A 17,095-nucleotide genomic window follows, 5' to 3' on the forward strand; every position below is an offset into this window, starting at 1 on the left:
CTGCCAACATCAAATAGATGAAATTCTCAGGTGCCGGCCACGGCAGTCGGCCGCGGGGTGCAAGCTAGCAGACGGACAAGATATCCCCGCGATGCGATGGATGGTGCGTGTGGGGATGGATGGATGGATGGGAGGATCCGTGGACTTGTGCGGCGCAGACGCATCTTGATCCTTTGATGGGGAACTCTCCCCCTAGTTACCCCCCTCGAGTTGCCCGTCATCGTCATCTATCGTGTAGAGGTTCGTGGGACATTGTCTCCATTGATCGCGCGTCAGGCGCGATCAATGGAGGATCTGCTGTCTACATGTAGTAGATGCGCCGCGGTTGGTGCACACAACGCCGTTTTCGCTCACCTCCCGCATGTGATGATCCGCAAGCAGCACGACATCAGCGCTACAGACCACCAGCGCCGGGCGCAAGCAGGAATACTGTTGCCTGATTTCATAGTTGCCTGATTTCATAGTCCGACACGGGCACGATGAAGCAGAGACCAGGTACGTCTGGTCTACCACACAGTCCTGTCTCCTCTTCTCCAGTCGCGCGTCTGAGGGGGTTGGGGGGCTGGTCACCCTACGCTCAGTACACATGCCAGCTTGGGTCGGTTGCCTGGGAGAGACAGAGAGTGTACCTGGGATAGAAAGCTACAATATCGAGTATTATGATCTAGATTGATGGAAATCAACTCCAAAATGTCGCCAAAGGACATCGATCAAATGACACTGGCCGCGGTGGCTACGGCGTGTCATGTGTCGCCCAACGACATTGACAATGTCTACGAGTGCACGCCGCTCCAGACAGCGGCCATGGCCGAGTCGACGATTCACCGTGGCGCCAGTGTCTTCCAGTTCATCCTCAAACTCTCCTCGTCGGTCGACAATGATCGGTTGTGCGAGGCTTTGGGGCAGGTTGTCTCCCTGAACCCCATACTACGCACGAGGCTCGTCGATGGCCCTTCGGGACTGCTTCAAGTAGTCATGAACCAGGAACACGTCACATTACGCTTCCAGGAGGCAGAACAAGACAATGTGAACCTAGAGCGGTATCTAGCCAAGAACAAAGCACAGTCACTGGGCTTAGCAATGCCGCTTTTCCGATCTGCCATTGTCGGATCCCATCTGGTCCTGACGATGCATCATGCCATCATGGACCACGCTTCCCTTACCCCTTTATTTCTGGACACGTTCGACGTCTACCATGGACATCAGCCTGTGCAGCGTGCAGACTTCACGGAGTTTGTCGATCACTGCTTGCACATTGATGACACAGAGGCAAGGAAATTCTGGAAATCCCAATTCCAGGGCGTCCCCACCGTCTTCCCTCCCGTGGACCGCGGACACATGCCACTGGGAACTCTCAAGATGGCTCGCGAGGTTGCTCTGGATGATTCCAAGGTGCCAGCAGCGCACATCCCATCGTTTCTTGAGACTGCCTGGGCCATGACAGCTGCCGTCTACACGAGCAGCGAAAACATAGCCTTCGGGCTCGTTCTCTCAGGTCGCCAAGCGACTGCGTGTCCTGCTGCCGCCACGACCCTGGGTCCTACCATTGCTATTGTGCCCGTGCAGATCAGCCTCAGTCGCGGCATGACGGTGAGTAGCATGCTCAAGACAAGGGCTGCAGCGCGCCGGCAGTTGCAGAACAGTCCCTCCCTCCAATATGGGTTGACCCAGATCAAGATGGCCAGCGATGCCGCGAGTGCTGCCGCGAGGTTTCAAACATTACTCAACGTACGTCCTCGCTGGCACGACGCTTCTGATGGTGACGGCAGCGCAGAGCCCTTGGTGACCTATCGGGATATGGAGGAGCCGACGGGCGCCTTTGCTCTCACCTTAAACTGCGACCTAGGCCAAGGCGGCGTTTTACGTGTCAACGCGGTTGCGGATCCCACCGTCATACCTCAGCAGCAGCTGGCGAGGATATTATCGCAGTTCGAGCACTACCTAAGGGCAATCACACAGGCCAGCCATGAAACAAAGCTGGAACACATCCCACCTCTCAGCGCAGCTGACCTCGATGAGATCAAGAGCTGGAATAGGAGTAGCCCTTGGACAGAAGTTGAAGTCTGTCTTCACGATCTCTTCCGCTCTCAGGTCAAGAGAACACCAACTTTGACGGCGGTGGACGCCTGGGATGGACGTGCTACGTTCCGGGAGCTGGACGACATATCCGACACCCTATCCCATGAATTGCAGAAAAGAAACGTCTCGGGCGAACTTGTTGGATTCTGCTTCGCAAAGTCCATCTGGGCTGTCGTCGCCATGCTTGCCATCCTGAAGGCCGGGGGTGCCTGCGTGCCCCTTTCAACCTCCGATCCTACGGCCCGTAAAAAGGACATTATCACGCGGGCTTCGATCAAGCATCTTCTAGTGTCTGACTCTGAAACCGAGAATTGCGCCCATCTTCCTGTGGACGTGATGGAGGTGGGCGCATCGTCAGTCTCAACACTGTCCACCGGCTCTCAAGACGAAGGCGATGCTACTGCACCTAGATCCGCAGAATCCCTCGCATTCGTCATTCTCACCAGCGGCAGCACAGGTGTGCCCAAGGGCGTCATGCTGTCCCACCGCAACCTCAGCTCTTCAGTCAGTAGCCTAGTCCAACGGTTCGGCTGGCGGGCTGGCGACCGCATGCTTCAGTTCGCCTCGTACGTCTGGGACATGCATCTAGCAGAGACCTTTGGTGCGCTGCTATCAGGAGGCATCCTTTGCATACCCTCTGAAGAGGATCGGCGGTCCAGGCTGGCACACTACATCACGTCGAGCAGGGTAGACTGTGCATGGCTCACACCAACCGTGATCCGCACACTTGCGCCGGATGAGGTACCTACACTCAAGACGCTGATATCAGCCGGCGAACCCGTGGCCTCTGATGCATTCACTACGTGGGGGAAACGTCTCGATCTGTTCAACGGCTGGGGCCCCTGCGAGACGTCCATCGTCAGCGCAGTAGCGGCACTTCGGCCAGATGCCCCTTATCCAGAGACCATTGGCCTCCCAGCAAACTGTGCCATTTGGCTCACTAATCCAAAGAACCCCAAGCAGCTTGTACCAATTGGTGCTGTTGGCGAGATCCTGATTGAAGGGCCTGGCGTGGCACAAGGTTACCTCAAGGATGACGCGAAGACAAAAGCCGCCTTTATCGAACGGCCCGCTTGGCTCCCATCTCCGGACACCAATAGACCAAGAGACCGTCTTCTGTACAGAACGGGGGACATGGCTCGATACAACCCAGACGGCAGCATCTGCTTCGTTGGCAGGCAAGATGATCAGGTAAAGATTCGCGGCCAGCGTCTGGATTTGGGAGAAGTCGAGAGCGCCCTCGGCAGCTGCGCCATGGTGCGGACTGCGCTCGCCACCACAAAGATTATCGATGGCCGCACCCATCTGTTGTCCGTCATTGCGCTCATGGATCCTGACCTACCCCGGGAGCGTATATTGGGAGAGCTGCCAGAAGAACACGCACGAATCGTGGCCGGCCACCTCCGAACCATCCGTAATCACGCCGAGACTCGTCTGCCTTCCTATATGATACCAACAGCCTACTTGTTCGTTGAGAGGATGCCTCAGACCTCGTCAATGAAACTTGACCGCGCTCGTATCAAGCAATGGGTCAAGGACAGAAAGGATCTCGGTGCTGCCGTGAAAGCATCCGCGGACGCCCTGGCGAGCAGCGAAACCGCAATATCGCCTCCGGACACGCTTGACGGAGAGCTTATCCAATCCGTGTGGTCTTCTGTGTTGAGCATACCAGGGGAACGCATTGGTCGCGAGTCCTGCTTCGTCACTTTGGGCGGGGACTCGGTTCTGGCGATGCACGCTGCCAGTCAATGCCGGAAAAGGGGTCTCGAGGTGACAACAGTGTCTTTGTTGCGGAATCTACCGCTCCGCTGCATTGCTGAGAACGCGAGGGCCTCGCAAAGAAACCATGTCGATCCTATACAAGGAAAGGAGGATGAGGGGCCCTCCAACGTGCGTCTGCTGGACCGTGACGACCTGGACTTCAAGATGGATCTCAAACCTGACAACATTGAGGCGGTTGTTCCAGCAACGGATGGACAGGCCACAATGCTCGCGGTCGGGGAGTTGGGAGGGCGCGGGTACTACGTCGACTTTGTTTTGAAGTTTGACACGGGTCTTGACGAGGACAGGCTCCAACGGGCTTGCGTGCAAGTGATAGAGCAGCATTCCATATTGCGGACAGTCTTTGCTCGGGTTGGTCGGAAGCTGTATCAGATTGTCTGTAACAGCAGCAGCAGCTGGGCAGCAAAAATGGTGGCAGTTGTCACTGCGGAGGCAGATGATCAGAGCACAGGCATAAAGCAGCTGTCCTTTCGCCAAGGCGATCCTTTGGCTCGTTTCCACGTCGTTGCTGCGACTCAGGGGGGATGCGAGGCGCTACGTTTAGAGATTCACCACGCTCTGTACGACGCCGTGTCCATGGGGCTCATCATGGGAGATCTACACCGAGGATACATGGCGACCGAAACTACCCCCAAAGGTGGCTTGGATTTCCACCGCTGGGTTTCACATGTGCAAACCCTCAAAAAAACGCAGTCACACGCTTTCTGGACGTCGGCGCTGCGTGAAGCATCCATGTCTTCCCTAGTGCCCGTTCCCAAGGGCGCAACACGCAGCCAACAGCTTCTCGACCACAAGAAGGACATTCGCGTGCCACTTGACGGCTTGAAGGCAATTCCTCGGGCGACACCCTCCAGCGTCCTGAAAGCAGCCTGGGCCTTACTCCTTTCTCAGGCTCTCGACACAGACGACGTTGTCTTTGGTGAGGTCAGCGCCAACCGCTACCTACCACTCGCCGGTGTAGAAGAGGTCCGTGGTCCTTGCGTGAACCAGGTACCCATAAGGACCCAGACCAACAAAAGCACCATACTCGCCTCGTTTGTTGCTGCAATCCACGAGCAGCACCTCGCTAGCTTGCCGCATCATCACGTCGGGACCCGGACCATCATCCAGGAATGCAGCCCCTGGCCATCGTGGACGCGCTTCAGCACAGCTCTCGTGTATCAGAACCACCACTCTGTGGTGTTTGATCAGACACATAAAATGTGCGGTGTGGATTGTACGCTTACCGTGAAAGGACAGCTTGGCGATGCGACGGATCTCCATGTTGTGGCGATGCCTCATGGTAACGACCTTGCCGTCACATTACTCTACTCGCCGGCCACGTTCTCGGACGAGAGGATCCGGTGGATTAGCACGAAACTGGAGCAGATCCTGCGTCTTTTGCCATCCTGTCTGGATCAAAGTGTTGGGCACTTTAGCGAGGCCTTAGGCGGTGCTTCCTACCCTTCTGTCGACGTGCCATCTGCAGCGGCAGCGTCGAATGGCACACGTCAGGAAGAAGTTGCTTCATCTCAGGTGGAAAATTTTGTGGCGCAAGCATGGGAAGAGTTGGGTATTTCGCCAGGAGGGCAGACAGAGCATGAGGACGCGCAGTCACCGACAATGTGGGATCGTGGAGCGGACGTAGTCACGGCTCTGCTGTTGTCTGAGAAGTACCGTTCCCGTGGCTACGATATCAGCACCAAGGATGTTGTCGAGAGTCCAACTCAAATAGCTCAGACGAGGCTGCTGGCTGGGAGCGCGGGCCCTAAAGCTGGATAGCACGGCAGATCGACATGACGATAGAGGACAACCTTGGTTGGACATCAGAGGGAGTCCAGAAATCCTACCAGGTCTGACCACGTAGTCTCCGGCAGAACGCATGACATCCAGAGATTCCCATCGTGATCCGCCCCCATGACCACCACCAGATGCATAACATACGGACCCTCGACGTCGCCCGGGTCTGCAGAGTGATAATACACCGGATGCCCCCGTTTGTGCTGGCTCGCCGCTCTGGCCGCCGACGATGCCTCCTCGACTATTGCCGGACTAAAGTCAATCTTCTCAAAGAGACTCGCCTTGAGCCAGTTGGACATGAGCTGAAAGGCCATGTTCCTGTCACCAAACATGACATTCATGTTCCTCGCCCGCACTGACTCCGCGGAAAGGGCGGCATAGGCTTTCATCTGCTCCTCGGTCGCCTGTGCTGCAATCGCCTGGCGGGCGCAGAGGGCGAGGTCCCCGAGGGACATGTCGACGGCGTCCTGCGCAGAGCACTCAAAGAAGACGGCCGTTGGTGAGTTGCCCGCGTACGCGACGTCGGTGCGAAACGCCGAGGGGGCGCGTGTGCGTGGATCGAGCGCCATCATGGTCACAATGTTCCTGCTCATCGTCGACTGGTTCTGGGCGTTGAGACGACACAGTAAAGCGGCCAGCACGTCCCCGTCCGAGATGAAGTGTGCGTCGCGTCCGTCTGGCGGAAGGGTGTCCGACGGCTGCCTCGTCATCTGGCTCTTGGCCTGCGTGGCCAGCTTCTCCATTGTCGTCTTGGGGATGCACAGCGTGCGTGAAGCCAGGCGTGCATTCTTTGCCTGCCAGACCGCACGCAGCCCCCAGTACGCGAGGCCTGATCCCTGGAGTTCCTTTCCGGCTAGGATATGTTTCTCTTGCGTCGGGGGTTCGTACAGACCTTTCATGCCGTCCTCCTCCACGCCTCCGAATGGCTTAATCTTGTCAGACTCGCCCGCCAGCTCCTGGCACCATGCCTCAATGACAGCCGTGAGGCCCAGCAAGTCGGCGGTCATATGGGAGTGGCCCAGCCCGACGAGGGTGCCGTCTGTGAAGTTGGTGACATGGAGCGAGAACTGGGGCTTGTCGTCGTAGATCAGGTCATCGTACGTAGCTGGTGACCCGGGACCCATGGCAAGCGCGTTGAAGGCCCGTGGGCCCGGGAATGTGGTGACCTTTCCAGTGGCCTGAGGAAGCTTGGACGCCAACGGGTGCTCATCCATGCGTGTGTTGAACGTCTCTCGGGTGAAGTGGACCGGTGGTCTCTGGGCTGTGAATGGTTTGGGTATGTGAATTTCCAGCTTTCCGTCATTGCTCTGGGTGCACCATGTTAGTGTCGTCAATGAATGATACGTCAAAGGCCAGCAACATACTCGACGCCTGTATCGGCCCCCTAGCTTGCGCCATCCTTCCCTCTGGAAGACGCGTGAGAGGGAGTCGTGAAGTTTGTCGGGGTCCAATCGCTCGTTGAAGCGGAACAGCCACACAAGGATGCATGACTGCAGTGCCGTGGTACTGTCGAACAGATGCACTGGGACGATCTCGTCGGTTGTCACAATCGGGACCTGTGATCGCGCTGGGCCCTTGAGGAAGGGCAGACGCGAGGGTAGCCAAGACATGGCCGTAGGCTACACGTATGACAACGACGCGCTTGACTCAATGTTGTAAAGAGTCCTTGTCGAGAATAGATTGCACATGGTAATGTCCAAAGCCATTTGCAAGCAATGCGACAAGCGTATCGAGTTCTTGATCCTGCTCAGCTGTTAGAGACAATGTACCACGTACATTGCTGCCTGGGCGGGTGGGGCACACCGCAGCATGCCATCTGACGGAATAGAATTCCGCTAAACGCATGCGAACAGGAGGATTCGCATGCCTGGTTAGCATCGTGATGTATGCGCTGGGCTGTGTGTGGTGCGTAATCAACATGTATGTGGTGGTCGCAGAATAACGGCATACTCCCCGCGTGTTCTCTCCAGCGTCCCACACAAGACAGCGAACCTTTGCGGGGGTGGTCACCTTGGAAAGGGGCTCTTGGCTCTTCCACAGCCTGCTTTATGCTAAGAGACTGACATCAGTCAACGAGGAGGTGTAGCCACTGGCCGCAAAACGTTAGGGTATCATGTATTGGGGAGCACCAGCGCAGCTTCATGTTCCTCAGCGCGTGTCCATGCCCAAAGGGCATCATTGCTCAACAGGCCATGAGCTCTCATCAACGAAAACTATGTGCTAGTCCGGGTACGCGCGGACACGTATCCATGTCCCAAAAGGCACCCTACAACATGCGACGGATCTCCTTCTCGCCCATGTACTTCTCAAGCCCCTCATCGAGATGCTCCCACCACTCAAACAGCATCGAGTTGCAGATCAGCTTGAACCACGGCGTAAACTTGAGCGAGGGGTCCTCAAACTGCTTCCTCAGCACTTCGGGGGAGACGTATTGCGTGGCCTGCACCTCGTTCGGGCTGGGCGCCAGGTCGACGTTGGCCTTGATGAAGAGGATGTAGTCGATCTCGTGCTCTCCCCACTTGCCGTCGCTGGGCGCCTTGTAGTGGATCCTGGTGAGGAACTTAAACTTGTCGACGGGGACCTGCTCGGCCTTGATGCCCAGCTCGTGGTCGAGCTTCCGTTGCGCGGCACGCTTCGCGCCCTCGATGGCGTCCTCGAGGTTGGCGCCCGTCTCGCTGGGGACGCTGAGGGGATGCGAGCAGCAGGTGTTGGTCCACATGTCGGGGAATGTGATCTTCTCGGAGGCGCGCTGCTGGAGGAGGAGCTCGTTCTTATCGTTGAAGAGGAAGACGGAAAAGGCGCGGTGAAGGAGGCCCTTGTCAATGTTGGACATGAGGTGGCCTGGTCATGGTCAGAAACCGAGGTTCTCCGGGGTTCGTGCCTCCTGCCAACATACAGATCTTCTTGCTAGCCTTGCCGATAGGCGCATCGTTCTCATCGGTGACGATGCACACCTCGTCCATCAAGCGGATCTGCTCCTCATCGTGGCCAGAGAGCGCCTCGGAGCTGGTGTCGATGTCGGGGAACAACCGGAGCATCGTCTCGGCCGTGATGCCGGTGGTGGTCCCTGTCGTGGTCGGAGACATTGTCGCGGTCGCCAAATGCAATTTCGAAATCAGAATAGTAAATAGAACCAGCTTGCAATCTGTTGTGAGGATGCCGAGGGAAGTCGTGCCACGGTGATTAAGATTGAATATTTGCCCCTCTACCAGGAGAGGAAAAGGAGGGACAAACGGTCAATCGCTTGGCGCCCCTCCAGCTTCCGCCGCTAGTCCATTGTGGGGTAAAACAATACACCGAATCCACGCCACATCTTGCTTCGGTTGGTTCTTGATCTCATAGACAATCTGATAATGAATGATAGAAAAGCCGAACAGGGTAATATCTATGTCACTGCCCAGTGTCTTTGTTTTTGATTCTTCGGTTCATCCCCTGGTCACACTGGGGCGCCGCCTCAACTCGTTCAACTTGAGGGTACCTCGAACCCAGGGTCCGGTCCATCGTAGGGATAGTGGTTCTCCGCCTTGTACTCGCCCTTATTGTCCGCTTTGTTGTGAGGTACGGAATAGAGGAAAGCAGTGCATTCCGATTTGTAGCCCTGTGATCATGTAGCATAAGGTATTGAAGTCACTGCGTGCAATTTGGGGGGAGTGGTTGTACTTGGCCTTGAGCCCATCACATGCAGGTACATGTATCATTGAGAGCCTTTGTGTGCAGCTGCAATGCGTCAAAGTAAACGCTGGGAGGATGTGCCAGTTTTGAAGGTACATGTAGGCACTGAGCCTAGGTGCTCTGACCATCATCTCTACGTGTATGTCTCCCATTTCTTGACCTCTCGGAGCCCATCCTGCTGTATGCACATACACGAGATATCACCCAAGCCGAATGTGCCTCAGCCACGTTGGCGCTGGTCACCCACCCGGGCTCCGGAGGCTGGGGCGGCAGCTCCAATCCATTCATGACGGACGACAGTCGCCTACGCCATCCCATCCCCCGTCGCTCATTTACCGGCATCACCGAGGCGCTTGACATTGTCCGACTACAATTGAGCTTTGCAGACATTGGCGCCACTTTTCAGACGATCAGATTGTAACTATCGGCGAGACATAAGCAGATTAGACTTGGCATCATGGCACCCAAGATCGAGCCCCAGGAGATCGAGACGTATTGGAACATCTTCTCTGCGCGGACCGGCGGGGGGAAATACCTGACGGGCGAACAAGCTGCGCCAGTTCTCAAAAACAGCAGCCTGCGCGATGATCAACTTGAAAGAGTGTGGGACCTCGCAGACGTCGACAATGACGGCAATCTCGACTTCGAGGAGTTCTGCGTGGCTATGCGAATCATCTTTGACATCCTCAACGGCGTACGCCTGTCCCGAGCACACCAAGCTGTCCTATCTCGTTGCTGACGAATACAGGAATATTCGGACGTCCCGACATCGATCCCCGACTGGCTAGTCCCAGAGTCCAAAGCGCATCTCGTGCAGGCGTCGCACGCGCTCACCGGCAAACAATCACAGTTCGAGCAAGTCGAGGACGACTCAGATGACCAAGGCCTCAAGGACGGCTTCGATTGGTATATGAAGCCCGAGGACAAGGCCAAGTACGAGTCCATCTACCAGGAGAACCGCGACATGCGCGGCGAGATCTCATGTGGGTGTGCCTCTCTGCGTCGCCGGAAAATCCACTGATGGTAGTAGTCGGCGCGTTGGAAGACCTGTACGAATCGCTCGATGTACCCGACACAGATATCCGATCCGCGTGGAACCTGGTCAACCCTTCCGCGCACTCGACCATCAGTAAAGACGCGGCCCTTGCCTTCCTCCACATACTCAACAATCGCCACGACGGGTTCCGCATCCCGCGCACAGTGCCTGCGTCTCTCCGATCCAGCTTCGAGCGCAATCAGATCGACTACCAAGTCGCCAACCAGAAGAGCTCGCGATGGGCGACGAAATCTGACGACTCGACCAGCACGGGTCGCAAGACAAAGTTTGGAGAGCAGTATTTATCCAGACTGGGACGGAGCGGGTTCAAGACGCAGGGAACAGATTTCTCAACGGAGAAGACAGAAGACTGGGAAGAGGTGCGCCTGAAGCGCCAGCTCCAAGATCTGGAGGAGAAGATTCGCAAAGTCGAGGAGATTGCCGAGCGCAAATCGGGCGGCAAGCGGGACTCGAAGCCGGCTCTCGTCAAGAAAGAACTGGACCAGCTCTTGGACTACAAGAGGCGGCAGCTCCGCGAGTTGGAGGAGGGTTCGTCAAAGAGCACGGGCGGCAACCTGAAGAGCATTGGCGAGGATCTGCAGACAGTGCGCGAGCAAGTGGAGGGCTTGGAGTCACATCTCGCGTCCAGGAACCAGGTGCTGGAGCAGCTGCGGCAGGAGATTGAGAATGAGAAGGCCGGGAGGTGAGAGCATACAGACCAGCGGGGCATAAATCTTCAAGGACATATTCTATTGCGACTCGCCCTTTATTCAATGTCCAACCTCCGTGGGTTTAGAACGCACTTCCGTCGACGTACTTGGACGTCCTCTCGCGACCAAGCGTGCGGCCCTTGATGGCCCAGATGGCGAGGGAGGGAGCCGGCACCCAGCCTATGCGACCTACGCCACGGCTGCGACCCATGGAGCAGACGAAGACATCGGCCGGTAGGCCCTTGACCCGAGATTGGTTTTTGCCCTTGAGAACTGCTTCAATGTTCTTGTGCACAGCGCCACCCTGCTGACTGTTAGTTACCCTTGCGATAGCACCCAAACACACAAGATAAGACTCACCTGGGCTTCTGTCTCGGGGAAGCTCGCCCTTGGCCTGGAGACCGCATCACCGAGCGACCAAACCCCCTTCTCGCCCACGACCTGGAAATTATCATCCACGTTGAGATACTTCCTGTCAGTCAACCACTCAGCAGGCAGGAACTCTGTGTTGGGCACCATGCCCATTGTTGCCACGTAGTAGTCCGTCGTGATCTTCTCGTCGTTGCCCAATGTGATCTCCGTCTTGCCATTGTCGAGTGTCTTGGTGCCTTCCACCCGAGCAGACTTTTTGATCTCGACATGCATAGACTTGAGCCCCTTCTCCATGGATGCGTGGCACGAATCACCGCCCACCAGCTTCTCATCCGCGCAGAGGAGCAGGACCTGCTTGTCCTCGTACTCAAATTTCAACTCGCCACAAAGCTCGACACCCGTGGCGCCCGCGCCGGCGACGACAATGTGCTTTGCCTGCTTGATATTCTCCTGCGTACGGTGGATGCTTTCAATGAGCTCCTCGTATGTGTTGTTGGCCTTCCAAGGGAGCGTGTCCTCAGTGCAGCGTGCGCCAGTGGCGATGACGAGGTAGTCGTACTTGACCTGACGGGTCCCATCCGCGGTCGAGACGGTCACCTGGCGGGACGTCTTGTCGACGCCCGTGGCACTACCGACAATGAATTCATTGCTCTCGAGAGGGTACTTGTCCAGACCGGGAGCAATGGCCTGAATGTACTCCTCATCAGGGATGAGTCCGGGGATGACACCTCTCGGCGAGGCGCAGTTCCAATAGAAGTGGCTGTTCTGGATATAAATCAGCGTCGAGTTCTATAATGCAACACATGGTTCCTTACTTTGGAGACGAGGATCACTTTGAAGTCAGACTCATGGGGCAAGGTGTACTTTAGAAGACGGTGGACAATGTTCAGGCCGGCCATACTGCCGCCAAGCACAACTATGGTTTTCGACATTTTGAATATGGTGATTGTATTCGACCGTTGCCAGCTGTGTGGTGAATCTGTGAATGATGAAGCAGACCCCAAACACAAGGGCGGAGTGATGATGAATCGTACGGGACTAGTACACTGGCGGCGGACGGAGCACATTAGCGGATAGCTGCAGTCAAGTCTATTGCCTAAGGCACCAACATCATAGATATGAATTCTTTCTCTCCCGAAAAGACCGAACAAGTCCCGTCAACTTACACACGTTGGAAGCTGTAGTCGTTCAATACATTCTTAACCTCCAATAGGCGTGCTCCATGCAATGCCCGACGCAGCTCTGAGGCGCAGACGCTGCCTACCCTGCACCTCTTTGCCAGCGCATTTGGCCCTATAATTTGCTGCACTAGCCGCTGAGCGGTTGTCAAACCTGTGATAATCAGAGTTTGTGCGAGAAATTCGTTGTTCTTGGCTGCTCAAGACGAAATCGTTTTATTGATGTGCGTTCACTAAACAGTGGCGGCACGAGCAATACAAACGTGGCAACCGTTGTGAATTTGAAGGTACGGTGACAACAACGGCCTCTTGCCCCAGAAGCTGTTGTCCATGTTTAACACGGTGCATGAAGCCTCAATCTCCAACGCGAATTGAATTGTGCAAATACGTCTGAATAACACCATTGTCAGTACCACCCTTTGTGAGATGGTGCCCACTCTGTCACACTGGCCGGGTGTTACCCGGTGCGTCTCACCAACAGCTCGGGCGACATCTGAAGTCTCAAGTTACCTTACACACCTCCCATGGCTCGTCCTTGCTGTGCCGAGGTGAGTCTACCCAAGCAAGACGAGGAAGATTCTCAGCGTTTGCGAAATGCAACGGCCATAAACTACTAAAGGGCATGGACTAGCTATCTTAAGGTTGGTCAAAGGCAGGAGCATGAAGAGCATGCTTTGGTAGAGCTTGATTGAGAGCCTCTGCTCTTTGAATATGGACTTGGCTTGTGTTCGCACGTGCAACCTCGATTTACTTACGTGTAGAGGCCTATAGGGCGTAGTGGACCACCTTGTGGTGCCCGAAGGTTGATCGTCACCTACCGCCCCACATTCACGAGCTTCCAGAGTAATCCAGACCCCGACGTCACCTGGCCCCGTTCGCTAACATTCCCCTCCCCCTCCTTTTCCACAGTTGAAGTCTCCCAACAAATCCTCACCAACGACGACAATAAACAAAATCATCACTCTTTTTCACCGCGACAACACACCAGAAACTCACTTCACAATGTCCGACTTTGACACCGCCGTCGCCGACTCCAAGAAGTTGACCAGCAAGCCTGGCAACGAAGACCTCCTCAAGCTCTACGGCAAGTCTTTCCATGCGCCCACCATCGCCCTCGACACAGGGGCGCCATGCAGACGACAGACAGTCACTAACATGAATATTGCAGCTCTCTTCAAGGTTGCCAACGGCGAGGATATCTCCAAGGCGCCCGCTCCCGGCATGTTCGATCTCAAGGTCCGTCCGCCCCGGTCACCTCTCATTCCCACACCCCGCCCCTGCGAGATTCCCCACAGATAGAACAAGAGAACTCACAAATACCAGGGCAAGGCCAAGAAGAACGCGTGGCAGCAGGTCGTTGACGAGGGCACCACCCCCGACCAGGCCAAGGAGCAGTACATCCAGCTCGTCGAGAGCCTCAAGGCGTCATGCGGCTACGACGCGAACAAGGAGCCCGAGGCGGTTGGCGCATAGACGCATTGAAGAATGCTGCATTCGTGATCAAGGGCGGGTAGCGAACTCCCGGGGTGCAGATTTGAATAATTTCATCGCGCTCAAATAGATTGCATATCTTTGGTTGCGCTTTGCGTTGCAATGACCACACCGAGAAGAAGACCTATTTCACTGCATGACTTCGGACTCGGCAGCTCCCTGGAGCTGATCAGTAGGACTGTGAGTTGTCGCACTAACGTGAGCTTCGATCAGACCGTCCGCGAGCGAGTGCAGGGGATGTCTGCTAAACTTCGCACAACTTCTGGTTAAGAAATAAGAATCGCCTCTCCACGGTGTGAAATGCGTCGATCACCAACAGCCCGCGCGACATACAAGGATCCAAGCACAACGGCCGCCTATCGCACTTGTATTTCGCATGAAGCAGGACTGGGGCAGCGGAGCAAAGCTAGAGCTCTGCAGGTCTCCCACGCCAGACGCTACGTACCTCGATTACGTTGGCGGCGCCCGAATTGCCGATGCCGCGGCAACGGCTCCCGCATTCCAGAGCACACACGCTTTCCCTTTGCGGATCTACGACGTGGGGTCTGCTGTTATGTCTCACTTACACCAAGCGAGCGGGCCGTCATCAAGTGCACATCAACGCCAAAGCCGTCCGTGTATATCAGGTCCATTAGGTGAATACGTACAAACCAGTGAGACGCGAGAGCCGTATGCCTCTGCGCCCACCAAGAAGAGGAGCTACCGCGCGTGCGGTAGGAGGTATAATGCGAAAGAAATATGTACCAAATCCAAAAACAAAAGCCATACATCCCGCCAGTTGAGGGCAGCCACCATGAAAAAAAGTTCGCTCGAGAGATCACGTCAAATCCTTCCCAACTCCTAGCTATGAGACACGGGAGGTGGTCTCGACAAGACTTTCATACGCAGACAAGCCTAAGTTGGGACCATCTCACCCCCATTGTGTGCAATGTTCGCAAGAGGCACCGGCGTCATGTCGCACCGTGGTCTCTTGTCTTCATAAACCTCGTCAGAATCGCGGTTCGGGTTGCCTTAGAAGAGAGCGACGAAACCAGCGCCGGCGATGAGTAGGGCAAGGCTGACACCAGAGGTGGCAGCAGCACCAGGCTCATCCGTGTTGTCGGGCTCCTGGGGAGAGGTGGTGTCCACAGGCGCGTCGACGACCTTGGTCGAGGTCACGACGTGGGCCGAGGTGTAGGCGCTGGTGCTGTTGGTACCGGTCCACTTGCTAGTGAACGCGCTGGAGATGGTGGGGGTTTCGCAGGGGGTGGTGGTGGTGGTGGTAGTCTCAGGCTCAGGGGTAGTTGTAGGGGTGATCTCGGCAACAACAACAACGGCGGCGGTGGTGGTCTCCTCCTCCGAGGTCGTGCTGGTCGTGCTTGTAGTGCTGGTAGTGGACTCTTGCTCCGACGTGGTGGTGGTGGTGGTGCTGGAGGTAGACTCGGTAGCAGTCTCGAGACCACCGTCAACACCGTACGCAGCGGCGCACTCCTCGAGGTCCATGGCGTCGGGGCAGCACCAGGTCTCGAGCTGAGTGTCGTGGGTGCAGTAGTAGCCCTTGTCGCAGGAGTCTGGAACTTAATCAGCATTGCTCTTCCTCTCGAGTAGGGCCGTGTCACTCACTGCCGGTGCCGTCAGAGCAGCACAGCTGGTCGACAGTCGGGTTGTAGCAGTGGACGGTGGCATCGTTGGATGGGCACTGAACGTAGCCAACATCGCAGGCGTCGGCGCAGGTCTCGCCGCCCTTGTTGCAGACAATCTCCTCGGGCTGGTACCCAAAGGTGTCGCGACGGGACAAGCCCAGGTTGGGGACGTTCATGACGGCGAGCTTGTAGGGCTGGGGCTTCGCAGCCGCGTGGGCGGCGCATGCCAGAACGGCGACGGAAGCAGTGCGGAAGAGCATTTTGGCGTTTGATGTGATTTTGAAAGTGGTGTTGTGAGGGCGTTTATGAGAGCCGCGTATAAGAGAGCAGACAGATAACCAAGTGCGGTGTGTGAGCGTGGGGTGCTGAAAGAGCGGAACGAGATTCTCTAGGAACTCTGAAAAGAGGGAATGAGGCGACAAAGGCCGAAAAGTGAGCGTGAGACACGAGGGGATGTTGCTGTTGTAGTTATGAAAGAGAGGAAGCAGGACAAGAGACCGAAATGAGCGAGCTGAGACGGGGGGCTGCGAGGGTTATGGTGGGTCGTCGTCGAGAGAGATCTCCTTAATCTTCCTGAGGCGGGCGCGGCGCCAGACGCTGGTTGGCCTCTCATTTCCCCAGCGTCGGCCACCCGCTGGACGCTTTGGGTGTACAGCGGACCTGGCGCTAGATGGTGGCCCGTGCTCCAGCAGGAATCCATGTCGCGTGCCTGGCGCTAAGCCATTCAGGGATCGCCATCCATCTTGGCTTCATGTCCAGCGGGCAGCGTCTTGCACGGTGATTGGAGAGTAGACGCCTCCCTCCACGGTAGATACTTGTAGTTGCAGACAACCTTGCAAATCTTGATTCGATCCCAGGCTCAGTCAAACATCGCAGGCAAGTGGAACACTTTTAAATCTTAATTTGTTCTCGTCTTTGGAGTTATTATTGACGGTCTCCGCGTTCAATTGGCTTCAAGCAGAGTTGTTGATAGCGCGCATATGGACTGGAGATGCGCTGTTATGCAACCGCATAGCTGCTGGCGATGCAGGAACGTGGACGCTTCATGTCGCGCCACGTGAGTACTGGTGACCTCGTGGGCCCACCGGATGCGACTGGGTGCTTTTGAGATTTCCTTTATGTTTGACTCATGGCTAGCAAACAGAGATTTTCCCCCTGACAATGGGACCGAATGAGACGGTTGGCAGCAGGCCGTCATCTGGGATGAGTGACTTTTACTGCGTGGTGCCGTCAACGGTGGGCGATATGTCAGTTGGGACTCGTCATCGTCAACTTCAAATCTGCCAATGTAAGTTCGGTGGGCACTAGACTGGTGGACAATTGTGCATTCACTGAGAATCTTTCTGCTGTAGTCAAATGTGATTGGTCTCAACT

General features: G+C 56.1%; 7 protein-coding genes across 7 annotated transcripts; 3 read left to right on the forward strand and 4 right to left on the reverse strand.

The window, feature by feature from the left end:
- Positions 1–690: 690 nt before the first annotated feature.
- J7T54_006930 (Nonribosomal peptide synthetase-like protein) lies at positions 691–5,622 on the forward strand (the record flags this gene model as incomplete). Its single annotated transcript, XM_051508907.1, has 1 exon — positions 691–5,622. One exon carries the CDS (start codon positions 691–693, stop codon positions 5,620–5,622), a length of 4,932 nt encoding a protein of 1,643 aa, XP_051366144.1.
- Positions 5,623–5,666: 44 nt separating this feature from the next.
- Positions 5,667–7,250, reverse strand: J7T54_006931 (uncharacterized protein; the record flags this gene model as incomplete). The annotated part of the gene is made up of 2 exons (XM_051508919.1): positions 5,667–6,947; positions 7,005–7,250. The coding sequence occupies 2 exons, from the start codon at positions 7,248–7,250 to the stop codon at positions 5,667–5,669; spliced, it is 1,527 nt and encodes a 508-aa protein (XP_051366145.1).
- Positions 7,251–7,906: 656 nt separating this feature from the next.
- J7T54_006932 (Isopentenyl-diphosphate Delta-isomerase-like protein) lies at positions 7,907–8,726 on the reverse strand (the record flags this gene model as incomplete). Its single annotated transcript, XM_051508930.1, has 2 exons — positions 7,907–8,481; positions 8,537–8,726. 2 exons carry the CDS (start codon positions 8,724–8,726, stop codon positions 7,907–7,909), a joined length of 765 nt encoding a protein of 254 aa, XP_051366146.1.
- A 1,043-nt stretch (positions 8,727–9,769) lies between these two features.
- J7T54_006933 (actin cytoskeleton-regulatory complex end3) lies at positions 9,770–11,055 on the forward strand (the record flags this gene model as incomplete). The annotated part of the gene is made up of 3 exons (XM_051508941.1): positions 9,770–10,006; positions 10,061–10,295; positions 10,343–11,055. The coding sequence occupies 3 exons, from the start codon at positions 9,770–9,772 to the stop codon at positions 11,053–11,055; spliced, it is 1,185 nt and encodes a 394-aa protein (XP_051366147.1).
- An 85-nt stretch (positions 11,056–11,140) lies between these two features.
- On the reverse strand, positions 11,141–12,362 carry J7T54_006934 (Apoptosis-inducing factor-like protein; the record flags this gene model as incomplete). The annotated part of the gene is made up of 3 exons (XM_051508952.1): positions 11,141–11,362; positions 11,419–12,195; positions 12,246–12,362. The coding sequence occupies 3 exons, from the start codon at positions 12,360–12,362 to the stop codon at positions 11,141–11,143; spliced, it is 1,116 nt and encodes a 371-aa protein (XP_051366148.1).
- A 1,248-nt stretch (positions 12,363–13,610) lies between these two features.
- On the forward strand, positions 13,611–14,081 carry J7T54_006935 (uncharacterized protein; the record flags this gene model as incomplete). The annotated part of the gene is made up of 2 exons (XM_051508963.1): positions 13,611–13,844; positions 13,932–14,081. 2 exons carry the CDS (start codon positions 13,611–13,613, stop codon positions 14,079–14,081), a joined length of 384 nt encoding a protein of 127 aa, XP_051366149.1.
- A 1,029-nt stretch (positions 14,082–15,110) lies between these two features.
- J7T54_006936 (uncharacterized protein) lies at positions 15,111–15,981 on the reverse strand (the record flags this gene model as incomplete). Its single annotated transcript, XM_051508974.1, has 2 exons — positions 15,111–15,649; positions 15,702–15,981. The coding sequence occupies 2 exons, from the start codon at positions 15,979–15,981 to the stop codon at positions 15,111–15,113; spliced, it is 819 nt and encodes a 272-aa protein (XP_051366150.1).
- Positions 15,982–17,095: the final 1,114 nt, after the last annotated feature.

This window comes from Emericellopsis cladophorae, assembly GCF_022114955.1.
Source record: "Emericellopsis cladophorae strain MUM 19.33 chromosome Unknown NODE_2_length_1295279_cov_118_880017, whole genome shotgun sequence".
Classification (NCBI taxonomy): Eukaryota; Fungi; Ascomycota; class Sordariomycetes; order Hypocreales; family Bionectriaceae; genus Emericellopsis; species Emericellopsis cladophorae.